Source organism: Carassius auratus, unplaced genomic scaffold (genome assembly GCF_003368295.1).
Source record: "Carassius auratus strain Wakin unplaced genomic scaffold, ASM336829v1 scaf_tig00036059, whole genome shotgun sequence".
NCBI classification, from domain to species: Eukaryota; Metazoa; Chordata; class Actinopteri; order Cypriniformes; family Cyprinidae; genus Carassius; species Carassius auratus.
This window is the reverse complement of record NW_020526282.1, coordinates 8,922-33,938: the sequence shown is the minus strand read 5'-3', so window position 1 is coordinate 33,938 and position 25,017 is coordinate 8,922. Positions and strand designations below refer to the sequence as shown.

The 25,017-nt window shown below is 36.8% G+C and overlaps 3 protein-coding genes across 3 annotated transcripts; all 3 read right to left on the bottom strand.

Moving 5' to 3' along the window:
* Positions 1-9,504: 9,504 nt before the first annotated feature.
* Positions 9,505-15,930, bottom strand: LOC113082407 (NACHT, LRR and PYD domains-containing protein 12). The gene is made up of 10 exons (XM_026254064.1): positions 15,871-15,930; positions 14,113-14,438; positions 13,845-13,886; positions 11,905-13,693; positions 11,411-11,584; positions 11,168-11,341; positions 10,915-11,085; positions 10,665-10,838; positions 10,259-10,305; positions 9,505-10,186 (listed from the first exon to the last, which is right to left on the bottom strand). The coding sequence occupies exons 2-10, from the start codon at positions 14,378-14,380 to the stop codon at positions 9,645-9,647; spliced, it is 3,381 nt and encodes a 1,126-aa protein (XP_026109849.1). The 5' UTR covers positions 14,381-14,438; positions 15,871-15,930; the 3' UTR covers positions 9,505-9,644.
* A 546-nt stretch (positions 15,931-16,476) lies between these two features.
* LOC113082417 (CMRF35-like molecule 5) lies at positions 16,477-19,444 on the bottom strand. The gene is made up of 6 exons (XM_026254078.1): positions 19,319-19,444; positions 18,906-19,238; positions 17,775-17,933; positions 17,565-17,660; positions 17,398-17,471; positions 16,477-17,310 (listed from the first exon to the last, which is right to left on the bottom strand). Exons 1-6 carry the CDS (start codon positions 19,383-19,385, stop codon positions 17,053-17,055), a joined length of 987 nt encoding a protein of 328 aa, XP_026109863.1. The 5' UTR covers positions 19,386-19,444; the 3' UTR covers positions 16,477-17,052.
* A 2,239-nt stretch (positions 19,445-21,683) lies between these two features.
* On the bottom strand, positions 21,684-23,066 carry LOC113082418 (CMRF35-like molecule 5). The gene is made up of 3 exons (XM_026254079.1): positions 23,009-23,066; positions 22,593-22,928; positions 21,684-21,888 (listed from the first exon to the last, which is right to left on the bottom strand). The coding sequence occupies exons 1-3, from the start codon at positions 23,064-23,066 to the stop codon at positions 21,728-21,730; spliced, it is 555 nt and encodes a 184-aa protein (XP_026109864.1). The 3' UTR covers positions 21,684-21,727.
* Between the last annotated feature and the right edge of the window lie 1,951 nt (positions 23,067-25,017).

The following is a 25,017-nucleotide window of genomic DNA, read 5'->3' as shown; positions in this document are numbered from 1 at the left end:
TCTGTTTTCTCTCAGGTACATCACAGTGTAAGCTTCACAGTTAACATCACTCTCATCAGCGTAGTCCATATACACAACAAAAATATATCTTCACTCCATATAGTGGTTATTTTGGAAAAAATCCCAGGTATTTTGAGCAGTAGGATTATATAAAAAAAAAAAAAAAAAAAAAAAAAAAAAATGTGCTAATATAAAATTAAATTAGCCTATAAAAATTGCAAACATCTATCTTTCAGTACTTTTTTTCTTAAGTACATAAAAAAATGAGTACTTTTGTACTTTCACTTGAGTAAAATTGAAAAAGGTGTACTTTTACTTTTACTGGAGTAATATTTTACAATACGTATCTGTACTTTTACTCAAGTACTTGATTTGTGTACTTTGTCCACCACTGGTGACATCAAACCAAACTATTACTTTCAGTAATATCAACATCTAAACCTCTGTTAATCTCAATAAGAACATTTTATGTTTATGTAAAGTTTGACAGAAATAAAGTCAATCTGGTTTATAAGTGAAGCTGTTAATGCTGTTTTTGGAGTTATTTACTCTGGACATCAAACAAAGGTTGGGTTTTCACTTTGAACCAACATCTGACTTCTGAGCAATGTCAGTCCACATCTAGTGTGATGGCAAGCTTTCTTAGAATGTTAGAGAATAATGTTGTAACAATGTTATCAATAGATATTTTTAGAATGTTTTTAGATAATGTTATCCTAACATTTAGCAGAAAAATCTGGGAACTGAAATAAAAATTGACACTGAAAACATTACCTGAACATGAAAAATCTCTAGATGGGTTCAAACTGGTCGTGCAAGCACCCCAATCGCTCCCTGTATCTGACACACTCACTTCAGGGTTAAATCAGGTGTGAGAGATGAGGGAGACACAGAAATGTGCAGTGCTGGGGGCACAACGTAGGATTTTGGTTGAACCTGTTTGTCACAATATATATAATACAGATGTCAGCCTTTAAGCGACTGACTCCCAGTGGGCATGGGCGAAGATGTAAAATGATCCACCAATGTCTTGCTCTAGAATCAATTATATGCAAATATATTTGCCCATTTGAAAAGGGGGGGAAACTATAAGTTTTTAAGTTGGTGCAAAAGTATCATAATCATAAATAGTTATCTCATTTTGTGACTAACATCATGTTTACTCTCAAGAGCTTTTAGTAAACAGGAACGTTTCGACAGAACTCGCGGGAATACACTTCAATAACAAGTGCCATTGTTCTCACTAACTTGTTTCACTGGTCCTAGGTGTTCCACGTGACCTCTTTAAAAACAACACATATTATATGTGTAATTTAAGCCCTTCTGTTTTCAGTAATGACCAGATAACCATTATTACTGTACAGAAATTTCAAGATGTATCAAACATCTATAACTATGAATATTTTACATTCAAAAAAGTAAAAAGTCCTCTGTATTCTTAATGTATTTAAATTATCGATTAAAACAGCAATTTTTTCTTCCTTCTTGGGCAGATGTTTTCCACTGTTTTTCTTGAGAATGAACTGGGGCATTGCTTTTATCTACAGCAAAAAACAAAAGCGAAACCGCCCAAAGCGAGATAGCACGTACCGAAGTTTACATCTTTACTTTCAACTTCGTAAGTACACCATTAACTTCATTTAAGTCTTTGGAAATAGTTTATATGTCACAAGTTCTCAGTGTATTCTTTAAGTCTAATTACATAAAGTGTGTGTTTGCGTATGTGTGTGTTTTTACAGAAATGTTGGTTTTAAATGAAAAGTAGCCTTTTGTCTTTACACGTTTGAAACCAAAATACAAACAACATTCTTTATTCTGACAAATATTTGTTCTGTAATTGAGGTATGACCCATTTAAATATGTACAAAAGATTTTACCTCACTCTTCAGGGTTAGTTTTTATGAGTTTACAAATAAATAACAAACTCCCAATGCAGTCCTAGTCATCGAGGTCCAAGCACAACAAAGCTGATATTGTTTGGTGGTTAAGCTGCTATACGTCTTTCCAAATATTGTTAATATTAAATCTGATTTGTAATATGCAAGTGTATTTGTAGTATACAAAAACACACCAGTTAGGAATAAAACATATATCCAGGAATAACAAATATATAGGATTCAAATCCTAACCTGATGCTCCCTGTAGTGGACTGCTCTGGAATTACAGTCTTGAAATGTTACGCACAGCTATAGTTGTCATGCTTGGGCAACTAAAATCGACAAAAGTAACTCTTTGGTATGAAAAATGTTACAAAGTAAACATTTTATGAAATATGTCTCAAAAGATTTTCTTCAATAAACCTGAAGAATGCAGTTCAATCAGTTGATTCAAAACAATGGGGTTCAGTTCATTGGTTTCAGTTCAACTGGGCTCGAATCAATAGATTCACTGTGAGACAGCATTCGATTCCACTGTTCTAGAACACTCCGCGTGGTACGGAAATATAAGGAAGCAAACTGTTGTGTCTTAAAGGATATACATTGAGCATAAAGGGGGGGGGGGGGGGGAACGTGGTTCTGTTTATGCAAATTAACTGATAATCATTATTAGATACTGGCATGGGTTGGCTCGCCATCTTGCATCATCAACTAATTAAATGCCAATATGAAAAAAAAAAAAGATTGATAACATTTGTCAGCCAGCTAATCAATGACATTTCCACTGCATTTGACTCTTATATTACACTTATAAACAAACAAATAATACTCATTACCATCGTCACAAAATATGAACATATATGACTTACACACGTTGTTGCACACAGTGTTTTAACTTATAATGCAACACAGCTCATCGGAATCACGTTGCTGAAGTCTTGAGATTGCATTTTCTCTGACTGAAATATCAGTACGCCTATACAACCAGTACACACTGTTGAATGTCCGCTCACCAAAATCCAGAGAAATAACACAGATGTAAGTGTTATCCTCCTTTTTCCTTTCTTTTGGCACTTGCTCAAAGCTATGCTGCTGCTCATCTGATGCAGAGAAGTACTTTTACTTAAACTTAACCTGATTGGACAATTACTGCGATGTCATTCAAATGAAATACATTTTAAATTGATTTAATAATTTTTCTCACACTATTTGCTCAATAAGTCTATTTCTTTACCAAACTGTTTAATTATTCAATTATTGCTAATGGATTTTTCACGCTTTATGTATTTATTTATTTTTATTTTAAAGTATTCCATGTTATCATAGCTCTGTAGAAAGATAATTATCTTTTTAGACATTATTATAATTAATTAAAATAAGAAATAATGCTATTTAGTATTAATATTAAAAATGTTCCATTAGTATTATGATGTTTATAAATAATGTTATTTGTTAATTTTATCATTCATAGGTTACAGAATAAATAACCCTGTCATATATAATTCATGACATCAAAATAGTTACGAATTTACTAAGAAATGGGACAAATGTTTAAAATATAGTCCTGATTAAAAATGTATCCCATTCAGGTAATAGCAGCAGATTGTGCAGAATTGTATAAAAAGTAATAATTGGTTCCAGAGATTTAAATGCACACAGATAGCACACAGGCTTATCCTGGAGGAATAGATAAAATAATCAACTCTGTTCTGTTGAGTTGTCAGGTGTTGAAATAATCAGTATGAATGGGTGTCTCTTATTTTGGCACACTGTAGGTGGCAACTCTACTCTCAGTCAATAATTTTTATAAATTAAATGACAGCATACCGAATCCACTGCTAGGACCACAAAAAAAAGTTAAACTATGCAAAGTCTTTGGGCTGGCAATGAGGCTGATCATGTTGTATTTTTATATTTTGCCCATAGTGAAACCAAATGGCTACAGTGATTTATGATGCTCTTTCTGAGCTACTGGAAGACGAGTTCAAAGAATTCAAATGGCACCTGTCAAATAGCGATACAAAAGACAACTCTATTGCTCGTGGAAAGCTGGAGGACAAAAATCGGCATGAGGTCGTGGATCTCATAATGCAGCAGTATGGCAGCTCAGACGCCGGGAAGGTTGCAATCAGAGTGTTGCGCAAAATTAAGCAAAATGATCTGGCTGATCAGTTGAAGGGAAAACTTCAGGAAGGTATTTTTGACACTTGTTCATCTACATCTAAGAATTTTTAATCTAAACTCTTTGCATTTTGATTTGATCTCTGTCTCTCCTTCAGTTTCAGAGGATGTTTCCGCTGAAGGCGGAGCTTCATCCGGTGCAGCGGCTGCAAACAATTCAGTAGTTACAGTGTCCTTAAGCTCTAGCAGTGGAGGAACCGTAAAGGCCCCTGTTATTCAGGGGAGTGTTATTCATGGCCCAATGACCTTTAACTAATGCTCAAGGATCTAACTGTCTTATAACAATGATTTTAAAGGCTCGAATGGAGAGTATCTGAAATTATTCAGATCTACTTTGTTTTCAAATGCATATTATGTTCACAGCTCTGTTAAATTTGACAGAACATTTTTATTTAGTTTTAGTCATAGTCATGTGTAAAATGGCATTTAGTTTAGTCATATTTTAGTAATCTAAATGGTTTTAGTCTTAGTCTAGTTTTAGTTGACTACATCTTCCATAGCTAGATTTCCAAACCCATTATATATTCTTGGAAAAAAATATTTAATAAACTGGTAATATAAATGATTTGAAAACGCAACAAACAGATTTAACTGCTGTTACACTTAACATGTCTTCATCTCAAAATTAAATAAAACTACAAAGAAACAAGAACATGGTCCTGTTTTTAATTAAATAACAATTGTCATATGATGTGCATTCTTCATAAAGAATGAACTCAATCCTTATTATAGTCACTAAATTGATTTATTCAAGAGTGATTTTCTTTCTTTGTTTGTTCATTAACAATCATGACACAGACAACAATAAATAAATTAGTCTGCTGTCCCTTTATAGCTGTCTGCAATATGCTGGCAATATTAGAAAAAAATAAAGGGCCTGTATTACTTACTATTGGAGAAAGCATTATGGCTAACATGGATCACGTGTGATATAAAACAGAATTTTTTCAAACTCTAAAAATAGTTAAATACAAAAGTAGTGTTTAGTTTAAAACATGTTGAAAATCAGCAGTAATTAACTCAGTTCATTAAATGATGAATGAATAATTCATTCATTGTAGTGAAGCCACTCCTCCATTAACATCCATCAAAAAAAAAAAAAAAAAAAATGCCTCTGGTTTCAGTTCCATCAGCATTAAATATTACGCTTTCTTTTGGCTACAATTTGCAGACTTGCCTTCTAGTGGCTTACTGGCTTTGGCGATATTCTCCCAAGAGTTTACATTCGCTGAATATGTAACCAAGTGTGTTTACATGACTACTCGTCAAAACTGAGAATTTGACATAATTTAGTGTATTTTTCTCCATTAGCACAGATTCAACTATTTATTATTGTAATAGCTACAGTTTGCACCTTGTTAAATTCAACATCTACATAAATTAAGTGACTAGAACTAGTGTGCATGCAATTGCTGATAGAAAACAAAAACCCTTGCATAGTCAAGCCAACAAAAGCAAATGCTGATCTCCATGATGGTGACTTTAAATGAAACATTTTCAAGAAAAAAGGTCAACATCTAAACCTCTGATAATTATCAATAGGAACTTCTGTAGACATTAAGCAAACAGAAATAAAGCCAATCTGGGTAATAATAACTGCAGCTGGTAATGCTGTTTGTGGAGTTGTTTAATCAGATCTTGAGAGATTTAAAGTCGTGTATCTTCAGTTCATCTAAGGCTGTAGCTGAAGAAAGTTGTAGTTTGTGTGCTTATTTCTCTTTCTATTTTTGGTGCTGAAAACTAACATTGACGAAACTACATATTTTTATGCTCTTGGAAAGTTACAAATCAATGTTCCAAGAATGTTGAATTTTAAATCAAAATTAAGTTGACAGAACGTTTGAGGATCATCATACCTTTTAAATACATTCCTCTAACATCAAGAAAACTGAAAAAAATTATGTTCCTAGAACCAACACTGAATATTTGGAGAACATTATTGTAACAAAATTATTTTAGCTGGGCTCTTTCCTTCCTGGGCTGATGGCCCAGGCCATAAAAGTTTACTTAGGGATATCAAGAACTCAGGTTACTAGACAGCAAAATCTCACAGAAAAAAAATGTTAAATAAACTCTGCTCAAAGTGTATATCGCGATCTACAGAGTTAAAATAACACTAAATCTAGTGATGTCGTGACTAAGCCTCATGAAGCTTTAAATGGGTCATATAATGCCCATTTTCCACAAGTTGATATGATTCTTTAGGGTCTTAATGAAAAGTCTTGTTTCTTTAAAAATGTTCAATGTTAGTGTAAAAAACAAATGTTTTACCCTATCAAAACAGCTCTTTTCAAAACAGGCTGGTTTTTAGGGATTCTCCATTAATGCTAATGAGCTCTGCTGACTCCGCCCCTTTCTTCTGATATCTCTGAGAGACTGTTTACTTTAGTCACATTCATAGTGAAACTTGCTAATTAGCACATTATTAGGAAAGGAAATGTTCAATGATTTATTTAAATACATTATACTCACTGCTGGAGGCTGGATCATGAAGGGTTCGTGCAAACATAAACACATTTAAGTAGATCAAGGGCGCATGTCTTTCATTTCTTCAAAAGTAAGGTAATCCTTTAATTTCAGTAGCTCAGATGTTGGGAGTAAATGACTACTGCTATGTTCATTATGACATCCAACAACAAAACACCTCAGTCACGTAAGAGTCATGCTCGTCTGCATCTCGGAATGATGATGGCTCACTCAGGGTGGGTCTGAGGTAAGACACAAGCCCATAGACAGTAAAAGAAATGGACACAGCGACCCCATTGGAACTCTATTGAGACAAATGAAGCCCAGTTTTAGCGTTTTTTAGCACTTCCGTTTCTGACGCGCAGACTCAAACGAAGCTTGACGACGTAAGCAACCTGTCTGACAGATGTAAATCTCCTAGTAGCTGTGCGTGCAAACTGCCATCGTTAATCTTGCAGAGACGGCGAGCTTGAGCGGGGAGTTCTTTGTCGTGAGTGAGCAGGAGTAAGTATTCTGATTAATTATTTTGTATAGTATTTTAAAATGTAACGCCAGTACGCCATATTAAGTTAATTGCCTGCGAGCTCCTCCTCCTGTCTGTACGGTAATGCGACAGAGAGCCGAGTGGTTATGACGCAATCGTTAGCCTATTTTTTACAAAAACTGTTTATACGGGGCCATAATGTAACATAGAAGGTAATGGAGCCCTTTATACATTGTCGTGTATCTTTAGAAATAAATAATGGACAAACAGAGTTTTTAAACGCCTCAGATGTAAAGTTATTCGCTGTCAAAGTGATGCCAAAATGAATGGGAGTCAATGGGAATGCTAATGCAAGTGAAGTTCTGCTAAAAGATGGCAGCCCCCACCCGACTTCAACTTCCGGTCGAGTTCCTTGCCCCTTCACTTCAAACAACTTGTAAGAGTGCATTTAGCATTATGTGAACCCTTTAAGCTTTTCAGCAAAGTGGTTGACAAAAGGGTTAATTTCTGGAGACTTAATTTGCACACAATACCACCTGGTGGCCAAAGAGTGAAAAAAAAACAGATATATTACAGACAGAGGTGTAAAGTCCAGGGGTCAGAAAGTAAAAGTCCTGCCATATTTTGGAGGAACCAAGTCATTCCTTTCAAGTCACAAACTAGTCTTAAGTCAAATCTCATGTCATCAAAGAGATCACGTTAATGAGATAATTAAGTGACTAATTAGTGATTAACAGAGGATTGGATGCTGATGTTTTATTGGTTAAAATGATGCCACCATCATGGATACTATATAATAGTAAGTTATAATAAAAATATTTAATGCTTATAAAATAAAAAAAATTAAGTCTGGTACCACGAAGACACACACAGGCATCAAGAAAGAGCATATAAATGCTGCAATGCTGTGTAACACGATCCATTGTAAAAAAAAGTCCCATCATGGGACTGCTGAGGATCATATATGTGTTTATGTCTAAAAACCTGAGGTGTTGCAGTTTTCTTTTTTGGGATTTTTTTTTTTTTTTCAGATCAGTAACAGAGGAGTAACAGACAGTAAACCAAAGAAAGAGACCCCTTAATTATGTCCATTTGTCACAGAAAGAGCAAGCTCAGCTGCTACTTAAAGGTTTGATTCAGCAAAGCACAAACATTCCACTGTGAAACATTGTAATTATTTAAAATAAAATTTCTTTGATTGAATAAAAGGGCCATGCAATACCTATAGCAAACATTGACCACAATTATGATGGCATTGTTTTTATTTCTTGTGTTTCTCTTTCATTTAGTAATTCTGCTTGTTAAATGAAGCTGTTCATCATTAACTCATTTGTGCCCATTCTAAGATTATTTGTACCAATAATATTAATATAAAATGTAATAAAATTATAATTAAGTTCAGTTAAATGCACTTGACTGATTTGCTTAATTTTTAAATGATAATGTTTCATTCTGTTTTGACTTGTCATTGTCAAAGACTTAACAATACTACACTGTATATTAAAATGTCTGTGATCATTTAACCATTATCATGCAATATTGTATTCATCTTGTTTATCATGGGTCACATAATATGCTGCCAGATCTTAGCCTGATTTGGGCCACATATCACTGGACTGATCTGGGCCACACTCCTCCCATCAACAATCGACCCTCATGTTGTTTGCCGGATCCCCACCGTGCTGTCAGTGCCACACATGGCCCAGCTCTGGGTGAAAGGGTACATGCCATTGCCGACTGGAGGCCAGCAGTGCCACTTTGAGGCCACATGTGGACCAAGTCTGTTTTGCTCTGAGCAGAGATGATTTAATTCTGGAGATTTTGCATGATATACCGCATTTACTATATCTTCAAAATCAATAAGCATAACCCTTTCATGTTTGGTATCAATTTGACAGTCTCTGGACAGTTGGAAATATTATCACACTCCCATATCAGTAGAACAGACCAAAAATAAAGTTCTCAAATCTTTAGAAAATTATGTTATTCTGGTATGGGTTGTGATAAGGTCATTTCCAAATGTTTTTTTTCCTCAGGTTACCTCATGACCCAGTAAAAGCTCTGTGAAGCTTTTGTTATGCAAAACTAATAATTTTTATGTTCTGGTTATTTAAAGAGAATTGGCGAAACATTAATGGAAGCATCTATAAACAGAAATTCCTGCACGATTGTCTTATGTCTCTCTATTTGCCAGGTATGCTGACTCTTTGAAATTATTTTAGTATTCTAGGTTTGTAATTCACGCTGATTAGTTTTGTTGCCAAATTTGAATGAATTTCCTGTAAACTGATGTACTCTCATTTATAATTGATTTAATTTATTTTTATTGTTTTTTTATTGTTGTTTGATTATGCATGGAACAATAAATGTTCATTTAGATTTTCCTGGGTTTCCCAGAAATCATTTTTCAAGAAGATTATTTATTTTCGTAACAAATTAAGCATTTTAATAAAAAAGCCAGCTTAAGCATAATAAAAAAGGTGAATCATCAAGTCATTTCTAAAATGTGGTTTGATTTTATTTACAGTAAAATGTAAAATCCTTTGCATTTTACCTGCTTAAATTCAATATTGGCACACAGAGCAAAACAAGATGGCAATAAATGTGCACAATGTTAGGATAAAGAGGCTTGCAGGTTACATCTGGCAAAAGGACACAGAGCCACTGTCCACTTTGAATGCTGCATAGAGAGGATCTGTAAAATCCGCGAGGAAGGTGTACAAGTGTGTGAGTGTGTCAGAGACACTGTAGAAAGACAAAACACCAGCCATTGTGTCAACATACACACCAACTCTTTTAGATGAACAAGAGGATGAAACCTTTAAATTAATGTCTTCTTCAGCGTGAGAAACATGTGGAATAGTTTCAAAGGTGATTTTCCATGACACATTATTATTTCCAAGCTGACCGGTGGCCTCGACTATACAAAGATCATCATTTTTTCTCAGGATGTTTTTGTAGGTCACCCCGACCGTCCCCTCCAGACCTGTCCATTCAGCCTCCCAGTAGCAGCGGCCGGACAGGCTCTCTCTAGACAGCACTTGTTGGACAGATTCAAATCTCTCTGGATGATCTGGATACGGCTGCTTCTGCATTACATATGCTGCTGTTCTGTCTCCATTGGAGAGACACAACTGATCATGAGCTGTGTTTGCATCCAGCGTGAGATTGCATGCATCTATTGAGACAGAAAACACATCCGTTGGTGCCTCAGATGGAGACAGAGAGAGATGCAGAGTAAGAAACTTACACTTCCTTATCCCTGCTTTGATGAAGTGTTCACCCATAGGCTTAGTTCTGTAGAAATCAATAAAGAAGAAGAGAAAAGTAAGAAAAGGTTATGATAATGAAAGCAAATGATAACAGAAGGTCATGAGTTTGATTACAGGGAATGAACTACAATACAAAAAGTAGCAGCACAAATGTATAATCGCTTTCTGTATGTCACTTAAACAACATTAACCCCATGATTGATGTTTTGTCTTAATTCAAAACAGCTCTACAGCTAGATTTGTATTAAAAAAAATTTTGAGCCATTCTTCTATAACTTGTTGACCACAACATTACTGACCAATTTAAAAAGAAGACAGTGAATCATAAGTCATTTTCTGCCTACACAAGACCATTCAAAAGAAGACATAGACACAAAGACATACTTGAGTATCTGCAGTTTATAGTTTGTATCATCCAGTTTGTGTTTGAGCAGCTGTACTCCTGATGGTCCTGGGTGATTGTAGCTCAGGTCCAGCTCTCTCAGATGTGAGGGGTTTGAACTCAGAGCTGAAGACAAATATCCACAGCCTTCCTCTGTCACCATACAGCCAGATAACCTACAGATAAAAAAAAAAAAAAAAACCTGATGAGAATCAATTTGTCAAAGAAATAAACTAAAGCTCCTAGTATTACCTCAGTATCTCCAGCTGACAGTTTGGACTCTTCAGTCCATCAGAGATCAGCTTCACTCCTGAATTCTGCAGGTCATTGTTACTCAGATCCAGCTCTGTCAGGGACGAATCTGAGCTGATGATCAAAGAAAGGTGCTCACAACTCTTTGAAGTTAGGTTACAACAGCTCAGCCTGCAGGAAAGTAATTTCATAATCTCTTATGAATCAACTGCCTCACACATTGTGTTTAATACCAAGCATCATAAATACTTTCCTCAGAACCTGAAGTTTTCTCTTTGCATTTTCCATCTCATTCAGGAGCTTATAGAGCCCAGATTCCTGCAGGTCATTACCGCTGAGGTCGAGCTCTCTTAGATGTTGTGAAATATTCTTGAGAGCAGAGACCAGCTCCATACAGCTCTCCTGGTTGAAATGACAAGAGGCCAACCTGAACAAGTACAATATCAGTATTACATTTCAGAGAGCATGTTTACACAGAAATGGAAACACTAATGACCTGAGTGTCTCCAGATGACAGTGTGGGCTCTTCAGTCCAGCAGAAAGCATCTTCACTCCCGCCTCAATGTTGCAATTGTGACTCAGGTCCAGTTCGCTCAGAGGACAGTCCTCTAGCTGAAGAGCCACAGCCACTGTTTCACAGCACTGTTGTGTCAGTCCACAGTCTGAAAACCTGGAAAGATGTTAGCTATTCATGAAGAGTTCACCTCTACACAGTTTCAAAAAACAAATCAGAAAAAACAATTAAAAAATAAATAAAATAATAATAATAATAATAATAATAATAATAATAATAATAATAATAATAATAATGTAATGTTGGATTACTCAAATTGAATTGGATAGAGTATGTTGAAAAAATAACGTGGAATATGTTAAAAGAGGTTGTGAGGGAAATAATAATAAGAAAAGCAATATGTTTTTTTTTCTTCTCTTTTTTTTTGGGGGGGAGGGGGTGAATAAAGGGGGAAAAATCTGTGTTTTTGTACTTACAGAGCTTTTCGACAGCATCTTACGGCTGGGACAAGGCTCCTACATCCTACATATGTTTTGTTAAACATCTTTGGGTCAAAGTTATCCAGCACCTCACCTGACATCAGAAGCACATAGACCAGTGCTGAGCAGTTGGAGTTGGACACTGCTTTCGGCTGGCCACTCTCTGACCTCAGATATTTCATTATTTGTTGGTACAGACTTCTGTCCTGCAGCTCCAGGATGCAAAAGAAGTGGTTGATGGATTTATTTGGGCAAGTGTCATTGTTCTGCAGTTGCTTGATGTATTGGATGGTTTTATTGATGCAGTTTTTACTGTTCAGCGTTTCATCCAGCAAGCCGATGAGGAGTTTCTGATTGGACTCAAGAGAAATACCCAGCAAGAAACGCAAAAATAGATCGAAATGCCCTCGGTCACTCTCCTTCGCTTTATCGATTGCCTTCCTCAGCAGAACATACAGCAGTTCTTTCTTATTAGGACGTGAATTCTCCAGGAAGAAAATCAGCTCATCTTTGTTCTGCTTCAAATAGCAGAGGAACACGTGCAACGCGGCCAGAAACTCCTGCACACTCAAATGTATGAAGTAATACACCTTCATCTCATGCAAAACAGAGTCCTTCTTGAAGATTTCAGTGCACAATCCTGTGGACTCCTCACTTTCATCGATGCCGCATGCTTTCAGATCCTTCTCATAGAACATGATGTTATCCTCCTTCAGTTGTTCGAATGCCAGTTTAGCCAACTTGAAGATCATTTCTTTGTTTGAACTCAAAAGCTTTGTGCGATCTCTTTCCTGTTTCTTATCATACTTCTGGTTCTTTATGTTCATCTGTATCAGAAGGAAGTGGATGTACATTTCGGTGAGGGTCGAAGGAATGTCCTGTCCATTGTTTTTGACAAGAATATCCTGAAGAACAGTAGCTGTGATCCAGCAGAAGACGGGAATGTGGCACATGATATAGAGACTACGAGACGTCCTGATGTGTGAGATTATTTTGGAGGCCTGAGCGTCATCTACGATTCGTTTTCTAAAATATTCCTCTTTCTGCTGGTCAGTGAATCCACGCACCTCCGTAAACAATCCTATGTACTCAGGAGGGATCAGATTGGCCGCTGCTGGTCGTGATGTCACCCAGATGAGAGCCGAAGGAAGCAGCTTGCCTATAACTAGGCTTTTAAATAAAACATCAACAGAAGAACATGCATTGACACATTTGACTAATTTACAATCAAAATCCAATTCCAGGTGACTCTCATCAAGTCCGTCAAAGATAAATGCCAGTTTACATTTTTTATAAAACTCGGTGGTGTTTTTCACATCATTCAAATCAGGATAAAATTCCAACAGAAGTTTGTGGAGACTGATCTCTTTATCATCTTTAATCAAGTTAATCTCTCTGAATGGTAGCAGAAACACACAGTCCACATCCTGATTGGCTTTTCCTTCAGCCCAATCCAGAATGAACTTGTGCACCGAGAATGTCTTTCCAATGCCAGCGATGCCTTTGGTTAACACAATGTTTCCCTCCTCTTTTTGCTTCAGTAATCTGAATATGTTGTTGCAGTCGATCGGTGTGTCCTCAAATTTGGGAGCTTTCAAGGCTCGGTCAAACTTCAGAACCTCATGTTCATCATAGACCTCTGTGATGTCCCCTTCAGTGATGAAGAGTTCAGTGTAAACTTTGCTGAAGTGTGTTTTGTTCTCCTTTTTGCCCTCAAACACACAGCCCATTTTGGCCTTTATGTGTTCTTTGTGACTTTCCAGGATTTTTTGCAAGATGTCATCCTCTAAAAAAAAGAAAAGAAAACGGAAGTTGTGACTTCTGCCTAAAATTACTGATACTGTATGTTAGGAATCATTACTTATAGAAATTAAAACATGGATCTAAGTAGTATTACAATTATAAGTTGAATGAAGAAGTGGCTATTGTTTCTGTACCTTGGTTCTGTAACATCTGTCTGTCAGGTGGATTTTGGGGCCCTTTTGAGTAAGCATCAGAAAAAAAGCCAGGAAAATACACATATATTAAACACAAATGATTTAGCTACTGAAGTGGTAGCAAAGCATATTTATTCAAACCTTGCAAGCTATTTGAAGGTTGTAAGACATTACAACACATTTGAGAGAGAAATAAGCAACCTAGTCTCAAAAATTACAACCCAAAGTAAGTGACCATTGGGAAGTTAAAAAAAAAAAAAGATCTTACCGACAGCACCTGTGGTTGAGTTGAAACTGATGATTACTGGGCCTTGAATGATATTTCCAGTGAGTACAGGAGAGTTTACAGTTGCACCTGCTTTAGCATTTAAATCAACACTGACTGAAGTCTGAGAGGGGCAGATCGTCTGTATTGACCCATCCTCTCCATCTGCCTTCTCCACTTCATCAGCCGTGACTGCACTTTTTAGTCTCTTTGGTTTGTTTTTATCCAACTCATCATCTGCTTCCAGAAGTTGCTCTGGAACAGATGCCATCTTGTCTATCTTGGTCTTGTATCCACCGTAATGTGCAAGACCTCTGGATCATTAGCCACTGTAAAATAATCAGTAGAATGATGAATTAACCTATCGGTAAGCCCCTCCCCTTTAACGCAGATGAGCCAAAGTCAGTTGAGTATCAGTTGCATGTGGAGTGAAACATCTTGACATATTTTGGTTTCAGCACCATAGAGAAGCATGGGAAGATCTGACGCTTGCATCATTTGTACAATTTTTATGCAAAAAAAAAATGGAAAAATTATGTGCCTGAGGTACTTGCAGCACTTATTCCAGTTATCATGGGTATAGTTTTTATTTTTAGTTATAGTTTTTTATTTATTTTTTTACGATGCCAGTGCCATTTCAAATACTTTTAAAATGGCACCGGTGCCTAAACGCAAAATATAAAAAAAATATGACTTGTCATAGTTTTGTTAAGTAAATATTTATTGAAACCATGACTATTTATATATTATATTATAGAAATGATAAATAATAATAAATGAAGTAAATAACAACCCTCTCCCAAGTTTACAACCTCATAACAGAGAAATACATATGTGTTGAGTCTAACGGGTTTGTGGGTCACAGACACTATGCACATTTTGTTAATAAACTACAAATTCAGTGAAGTGCCTCAGGCATTACTTTATGTCAAAAATACTAAATTAATATTCATTATAATAGGCATAATAATATGCATACCAAAGGATTGCGAAAAGCTTATAACAATTCATTTTGGTAAAGACCACTTTAAAAACTTTAGGAACAACCCAGTAAATGCATAGTAAAACTGTTTGGACTACAAACAAAAATATGTTCAAGATAATACATGTACACAAAGAACATGGCAAGAAACACCAGTTTGCAAAACAGTAAAACAATTGTTTTGTTCAGATAAAAATAGCTGAAAGAGACGGAAACCAGACACACTAGATGTGGACGGATGTGCCCACAATTACAGGAAAAGGTAGATAAGCTCAGATGAGAAATTATATATAACATATTGGGTTTGACTTAAAGTGATTTCAGATTTTTTTAATCTAATAATAACAATAATCCCAATATGCCTTATGTTGCTAAACATAAAGTAACATACAGATACAAAGAATGAGATAGAAGCAGGTTTGTTAATGTTATAAATAGGCCTTTTTTACATAGCCTACATTGTACTCATAAACCTTTATCTTATACAAACATGCTCATAGTCATGCAGACGAAAGTCCAAAGTCTTCAGGCCCATTCACATCAAGAGAGACAGAATATAATCAGAAACGTCGACACCTACGGACGATGTTTGTTCTTGACAAGCTTCCTGCAGAGCGCTTGATGAGTTTGATGTGTATTTATTTATTTATTTTGCAGGTAATTAACAGGTATATAAATATATATAAAGGCTTTGGTTCTAAGAAGGATTTAGGCCTATTGGTTCAAACATTTATTGATAAAAGTTACAAACAAGTTAGGGAACAATAAACACACGGTACCTGTCTCGCAGCTCTCTGGTGCTTCTTCAACAAGCCACAACCTGCAACCTCCCACAATCCCCTTTCAGACAGGAAATCCTGTCAAGAACTGCACTCTCGCTTTCGACCTGCAGGGGGCGCCGGTACCCATTATACTGAGAGGGTGCACATCTATCTATCTATCTATCTATCTATCTATCTATCTATCTATCTATCTATCTATCTATCTATCTATCTATCTATCTATCTATCTATCATTAAACTCGCTGCATATTTATTAATTTATTTATTGAATAATTTCTTGTGTAAAAGGTAACATGCTAATTTGCCGTTCCTGTATTATAAATACTGATACTTTTACTGATTTAGCCTAACATTACTTAACGTAAATGCAGCTGTTCACTTGACCTTTTATGCCATCATGACACAGTAGTTAATTTAAGTGTTTAAGCACTAGCCAGCAGTGGCAGCTTCTGTGCGGGGGTACATTACAGATTATATAAAATATGATACTACCTCTCTTGCTGGCAAATTAAATTAATAAAGAAAACGAGGAAAAATATTAATTCGGAATATTTCATATTTATTTTAATCTGAATGAGTTGATGATACTGGGGGGGGGGGGGGGTTATATTAGCTGGATCTGATTTTTGAGGGGTCATGACCCCGTGCGAATGACGCGCATGCTAACACTGCAGAGCAATATCGGGATCTAAGGATACACATCAGTAAATACTCAACAAGAAATGGAGTCTTATCTTGCTATGCCTTCTTTCTAAAGGCTGGTGAAATGGGGACCTTATATAATAGTGATGTGTGAGATTACTGACTACAGCAATATCTTAATCAGTCTGAATTTAACATATGTATTCAAATAGTATTCACATACTGTATTGTTGTTGTTTTTTAACCATTAAATGAGACAACACGCTATGGCTTTATCTATCTCCTTGTTCTTACATGTCACAAGCTTTTTTACGTTACACTCTTACATCACGACGTATCACACTTGAGAACATTACACATACTTAGATGAAAAATGAAATTACATTGAATAATAAATAACAGACAATCAGTAATAACCAAACATAACATCAAACAATCGTATGTCTCAAATACTGACTTATCCAAAATAATGTTAAGGCCACATGTTTAGAATCACACAGTAAGTGAGAATCATTCTCAGTTTGGAGTGAATCAGGATTAGCCATGGTCTCCGTGAGTGCCCTTAGTCTTCTCTGCTCTAACAGTTGCAATAGATGCGTAGTCGCATGTCTCTTGGCCGCCAGAAGCCCTGTCTGAATGATGTGCTGCTGTAAATTTGATGCTGGAGTAGAGTATGTCAGAGGGGATGCTGGGTAACTGTGCTAAAGCATAAACAGAAGCGTCACTTTTAGCAAATGCTGGAAGGGCCAGACTATAATCAGGATAATCTCCATAATCATAGACTGTGTGTGTGGCCTGAAGAGAAGAAGAAAAAGAAATGGTTTAAGAGTGGAAAAGATGATTCGAATCCACTGATCAATAAAGAAACATGATGAAGCTCACTTCTCTAGTTTCTCCTGTATCTCCACCGGGCGGATTGTTAGTCGGGCCATGAACGACATCTTTGGGCCGCGCTCCTGTTTAGTGACACCAGATTTTAGTAAGACTGAAGTCTGGCTGAACATGCTGAGGAACTATAACAAGTAAACTGATGTGAGAAAGACCGTTACCTTCTTCCTTTTGACTCCGTCTTAAATAAATGAACATTGAGAATCCTAGCACTGTCAGTATCCCTAGGACCACCACCATGATGATTGGCACAAAATCTTGAAAAACAGAATAAAACAGCTAATAAATGTCTCTAAATGTTTTAATGAAACTTGAGAAACAGATGTCTCTGTACATTTATTCAAACACTCAAGCAACAGAACTGATCGCACCTGGTTGTGGTTTTGGTGACACTCCATTAGCAGTCGTTGAGAAAAGCATTAACCCTGATGATGATGATGATGATGAAGATGATGAAGATGTGACGGTTCGGTCAGACTCAGTATCTTCTGCCACTGGTGAGCTGGTGTGAAATGAAGCTGTTGTTGTCTCTGGTGTAAATGAACCACAAATAATCACCAGGTTTAATGCATGACAGCCCATGCAGTTATTCCCAGATATGAGGACTACAGAAACTATTTAAGATATATTTTATATATTTAGCATGCATTTCAGAATACATATACAGAGTTGAATTTCTAAGGTATTATTGTGGCTAAAGGTCACGTGACATGTACTTCCCCCTGACACAACTGTTAGTGGTGCTTCACTAATGTGGAGGGTGTGGGGAAAATTCAGCGGCTTCTGTGTGACCAGTGATACGTGTTTAGCATTCTCACTACTTCTGTAAATTATTATTTATACACACAGAACATATGATTTAGTTTTCAGATGAATTTGACATCATTCTTCAGTTTATTTTCATAATCGCAGGTGATTTTCAGACGCTCTCCGGTCACACCAGACACTCGGGTCACTGAATCAGAGCCAATGTTGGTGGTTTAACCAGAAGCGAGTTGGAGTAGTGTCAGCTCTTTCTGCTTTACGTTCATTGACGCTGTTTTCGCTGCCTTCTGCTTACAAACACTGATTATGTCATGAATGTGAAACAAAAAAAGGACCCTGATCTTTAGAATCACTAAATGTCAAGAGATAACGCAAAACTTCAAAATCTGCCAAATGTAACTGATTTTAAAGAACATAAGGCTGATGGCTGAAATATATATATATATATATATATATATAAAAAAAAAAAAAAAAAAAAAAAAAAAAAAAAAAAACATCTGAGAGTATGAGTTGTGTTTATGAAAGTTATGAATCTTTTTCTTCTCAGAGAACAGGAAGTGATGTGGGTCAGTATTTTTGTTAGGTGTGTGGTGAACACTCGCTCTTCATCTGCAGAGGATACTGTGGTTAATTTTATCTCTCATCATCTTTCAGCTCATACAATACTGACACACGCCAACAGACCTCTCTTATATTTCTTTTGAGTATATTTTTACATACAGTACATTCTGACTTACCATGTTTAATTTCCAGGTAAATCTCTCTCTTATAATCATAAGATCCAAATCCAGTCTTTACTCCACACCAGTATTGACCTCGATCCTCTGTTCTCAGATCAGTGATGGAGACGGTGAAGATGTGGGCTGTTTTATTGTCACTCAGAGAGAATCTCTTGTCTGTTGCTGCTGATTCAGATTCAACAGGCTTGTCTTTAAACACTATTGGACAGTCTCCTCTGCAGAGATACTTCTTATCTTCTTCATATTTAGCCTCATACGGACACTGTATCTCAACTCTCCCTCCTTCATGTGCAGTGAAAGTCAAGATCTCACTCGTCTCACATGCCATGACTATAAAACAATGAAGAGAGAGAAACAGCTCAGTGCAAACATGGACCTGATTGAGAACAGGCAGACAGAATAACTCTCACCTGACACGAGGAGCAGCAGCTGAAATATGAGGAGTTTATCATCACAGATCTCCATCGTTCTGTTCATCTGTGTGCAGCTGCTGGTCTCTCAATGAAGAGCTGAAGCTCTCTCTCTCTCTCTCTCTCTCTCTCTCTCTCTCTGTCTCTCTCTCTCTCTCTCGCTCTCTCTCCCTCCCTCTCTCTCTCTCTCTCTCTCTCTCTCTCTCTCTCTCTCTTGCTCTCTCTCTCTCTCTCTCTCATTTGCTCCTCCCATGAAATACAGAGTCAGCAGCAGGTCCCTCTATTGCTATCTTAATAAATCAAATCATACATTTACATATATTAATCTAGCAGATACAAATAAATTCAGCCTAGTGTTTAGAAGAGATCGAAGACTTTTAAGCACACATGAACATGAATGAATATATATTTAATAAAGTCGCTGACACTGACCACAGCCAAGAGACATCAAGCATCCTTCAGATCCGTTGTAAAGTGTGTAACCTGCACAAGTGACCACTTGGTGTCAGGATGGTCCAATTATTACGTCGGCATATTTTAGTCATTTATTTATTCATTTAATTGATCATACAAAAATGACTTTTGAATTAAAAGTTACCTTTATGATTATGGTTTAATTAAATCTGCATATCAACTTTTCATGCGGAATTAACTGGAAAAAGCGAGACAATGTTATTCCACAGTGTACAGATGCATGTACCTTCACTTAGTTAGGTCTAAAAACATGCTTGTAGTGTAGGGTACAGGGATGAGTCTATTTTAAAACCATCGTTTTCATTTATGGAAAAAAAATCGATTAAAAGAGCAAACTCTGTGGGAAAGAAACTTGGATGAACATTAACTCAGTATTGCCTCTAATAGCAGTCATCAGGCTTCAAGCTCCAATAGATGAGGCGATAACTGGCCTATATCTTTCCAAATACAATGACATACTTCACACAGCAGCATAATACGTTATCAGTCCTGTATTTAAGAAACTAGTGAACTGGAGCATGTATGAAAGTGTGGAACTTGATTTCAGTGAATAAGTCTTAGTTACGTTATAAATGTGTTGAAATGTTTTCCAGTTTTAAATGTTCAGCGCTAAGAGTCGAGGATGTCTGTGAATCCATGATCCAGTGTTTGTGGTTTTTATCTGATCTTATACACATTTTATACATATACATATTAAGGGAAAATTTTTATAACAAAAAGTAAGATTAGCTGTTAATAGTCTCTGACCATCTGTTTAGCAAGTCCCAGCAAACCAGTAAAAGTACACATATTATAAATCTCACATTTAACAGTGTTATATGATTTGTTAATTGCATTCAATAGATTTCACTTCCAATAAAATATTAGGTTTTAAAGGTGTTTTATGGCAGTTTTTATTGCATTTTGATCAGCAGGCCTCACTTCAAAACATCGAATCATTTTGCATAGCAATTAGTTCAATAGATTCAAAATCACGAAAAAAGTTCATTTGTCTAATCATGATGGTTACATTCACAAACAATTCAGTTCTTTACAGAAGTGATCACCTGACAGAAGGCATTTGCTTTCTTCACTTACTGATTTCTTCTCAATGTACTTGGTTTGGTTCATTGTTCTGCACGACTCCAAGACTCATCAATATGGAATAAATAAAAGTCCATCAGGTTCAGATATATAGCCAAACAGTTCAACTGTTAATCAACCTGGTTTCCATGAAGCTTCCCAGTCTTTTATGGACTGAGAGTGAGTTACAGAGCCCACACTTTGATATATGACGGTGGAATAGGTGAGAGTATTATGAGAGTCACGTTCATCAAAAACAGGAAGACCCAAACTGTAGCCAGAATGATTATCTGTGCAAACGATCTCTTCATAATGACAGACAACATGAGTGGCCTGAAATAAGAGAAGAAAGAAAACACACTTGAGATAAGCAACATTATGATCAGCAGAGTTAAAGATGATACGTGATTAGAGAGAGAGCGAGAGATTGAGATCCACCTCAGACGGACACATGATGAAACTCACTTCTTTAGTGGACAGATTTTCAGCCAAGACAAGAACGTCTCCTTTCAGCCGCTCTGCTGTTTGGTGACACGATTTAGATTAAATGAATCATAGGGCTTTAATTTGACAAGATGTCCAGTCATGAAAATGCCATATTGTGGCAAATGAAAACAGATAGTCTTTCTTCAATATATAATATGATGTGTGCGTCTGAGAGAGTGAAAGACAGTGTTACCTTCTTTCTTTCGTCTGAATCTGTTGTAAATTAACAATAGGAATCCAAACACCATCAATATCCCCATAACTGACAGTATGACGATTGATGTGAAATCTTGAAAAATGGACAAAAAAAGCTAATAAATGTCTCTAAATGTCCTATTTTTAGTGAAACTTGAGAAACAAATGTCTCTGCACATTTAATCAGACTCTCTAAGCCACAGGACTGATCGCACCTGAGAAAAGCATTAACACTGATGATGATGAAGATGAAGATGAAGATGTGACGGTTCGGTCAGACTCAGTATCTGCTGTCGCTGGTTTGTTGGTCTGAAATGAAGCTGTTGTTGCTGATGGTTTGGGTGACATCCTCTCTGATGTGATTAAAATACAAATCATTAGGTTTAATTCATGTTACATTCACATATAAATGATGAAATCCACATAATCAGTGTGACAGTCCTCAGTGTATACAGATATTGCAGATATTGTGGGAAAAAATACTTCTTAGATTATAAAAGCAATGCTTTTGTATATTTCAACAGAAACAAATATATGCAGTTTCATTTTACAGTGGCATGAGGTCACACCAGACACTCAGAACAATAAATCAGAGCATAAAATAACAATAATAATAATCAAGTACGTTCAATGGCAATATTGGTGGTTTAATCAGAAATTAGTTGGATTAATATTAGCTCTTTCTGCTTTACGTTCATTGACGCTGTTTTCATTGGCCATCTGCTTATAAACACAGAATGTGAAAAATATAAGAAAAAAAAGAAGAAAATAAAAGTGACGTTTAGATTCACTACATGTCAAGAGAACTTGGAAAGCTGCCAAATGTAAGTAAGGCTGATGGCTGAATATATCTTTTACAAACACATACATCTGAGAGTTTTCGGTCGTGTACTTATTCTGTCTATTTTTGAATGAACTCTTTTTCTTCTCAGAGAACAGGAAGTGATGAACATTCGCTCATCACCATCTGCAGTGGATACTGTGGTTAATTTTATCTCTCATCTCATCTTATATATATATATATATATATACACACATACAGTACATTCTGACTTACCATGTTTAATTTCCAGGTAAATCTCTCTCTTATAATCAAAATATCCAAATCCAGTCTTTACTCCACACCAGTATTGACCTCGATCCTCTGTTCTCAGATCAGTGATGGAGACGGTGAAGATGTGGGCTGTTTTATTGTCACTCAGAGAGAATCTCTTGTCTTTTGCTGCTGATTCAGATTCAACAGGCTTGTCTTTAATAAACACTATTGGACATTTTCCTCTGCAGAGATACTTCTTATATTCTTCATATTTAGCCTCATACGGACACTGTATCTCAACTCTCCCTCCTTCATGTGCAGTGAAAGTCAAGATCTCACTCGTCTCACATGCCATGACTATAAAAACATGAAGAGAGAGAAACAGCTCAGTGCAAACATTGACCTGATTGAGAACAGGCAGACAGAATAACTCTCACCTGACACGAGGAGCAGCAGCTGAAATATGAGGAGTTTATCATCACAGGTCTCCATCATTCTGTTCATCTGTGTGCAGCTGCTGGTCTCTCAATGAAGAGCTCAAGCTCTCTCTCTCTCTCTCTCTCTCTCTCTCTCTCTCTGTGTGCGCGCGTGTGTGCCGGTTGAGTGGGCGGAGCGATTGTGAGCGAGCGTTTGGCTGCTGTGAGCTTGGTGAATGTTGCTGAGAGCGTTTTGCACACTGTAAGTTTTTTCTTATACTTTTCTTTTCGCGTTGACCCCCCCCCCCTTTTTTCTGCCTGTTTTTGTGTTTTCATAAGGTTTTCAACGTTTGTTTGGTAGCGAAGAGTGCTGCCAGCGTTGCTGGCTAGCATGGCTTCGGGTGAGACTTTTAGCTTTCAGAAGCTGACGCGCAGGCACGCTGTTCGTTTGTCTCCACCTGGAGGGAGTTCAGTTGAAGAATGTAGTATAGCGGTGGGTGAAACTGTTGGGTTTGAGAGTATTAAATATGCTGCAAGAATGAATAGTGCTGTTGTGATTTTTTTGGATAGTGTGGACAAAGCTAACCAGTTGCTTGAGAGTGGAGTAGTGATTCAAGGTACTTTTACACCTGTTCTGTCTCTAGTAAGTCCCGCAAAAAAGATAATGATTTCCAATGTACCACCTTTTCTGAAGAATGAGATGTTAGAGAAGGAGCTAGGAAGACACGGAAAACTAGTGTCTCCAATTAAAATGATCCCAATCAGTTCCAAATCTCCACAACTCAAACATGTAATGTCTTTTCGGAGACAAGTACTAATGATCCCTAAAAAGAGTAATGAGGAATTAAAGCTGCAAGCAGCGATGAACGGGCCCTCGCACCCGGGCTCACCGGCAGCGAGTGGCTTTAGTTAATAGGTGAACGGTGAGAAATATGCGTTTAAACTCATAAATATAAGTAGAATATATCAATGTTTATTCCATATATGTGACAATCTTCCTGTTGCCAGCAGGTGGCGCTATCATTATAGTGGAATATTGGCCTTCAGATGTGTTCAGGGCAGGACTTTTGTCGAACATGTGAAGTTTGGGGAGGATTGGACATTTTATGCCTGAGTTACAACAACATCCTATTTCATGGCGAAACATCGAAATTTGTCAGGCCGCCATGGACACGCCCTTTAACGAAACCTCAAGATCTTTGCAATTTAAGATCGCAAAAGCCTTTAGATTACACTGACCAAGTTTGGTGTTGATCTGAATAAATCTCTAGGAGGAGTTTGTTAAAGTACGACCCCTGAAAATGGCCAAAACAACACTAATTTTGCAGAGAAAATTCTAAATAACTGACTTCCTGTTGGGATTCGGATTTCGTACCAAGAGACTTTTTCGTAGATATTGGTGAGTTACATGTGTGTACCGATTTTTGTACATGTACGTGAAACATAGCTCGAGGCGCACTCCGTTTAAAGTGTATACGCACTCCGTTGAAAGTGTATAGGTGGCGCTATCGAGCCATTTTGTCACACTCGATGGAATATTGGCCTTCAGATCTGTTTAGGCCAGGACCCTTATCACAGAAGTGAAGTTTGGGCAAGATCGGACATTTTATGCCTGAGTTATAACATCTTTTATTCCCATGGCGAGACATCGAACTTCATCACGGCGCCATGGACACACCTTTTAACAAAAACTCAATATCTTCACAACTAAACATCACACAGGTCTTTAGATTAGACTGACCACAAAAAAGACATTGATGTCATAACATTTCTAGGAGTAGTTTGTCGCAGTGTAAAATAAGTAACTTCCTGTTGCCAATAGGTGGCGCTATGACTATAACTGAATATTGGCATGTAGATCTGTTCAGGTCAAGAGTCTTATCCAATATGTGAAGTTTGGGGCAGATTGGACATTGTATGTCTGAGTTACAGCAACTTCCTTTTTCATGGCGAAACATCGAAATTTGTCAAGCCGCCATGGACCCGCCCTTTAACGAAATTTCAAGTCCTTCGCAATTTATTATCGCAAA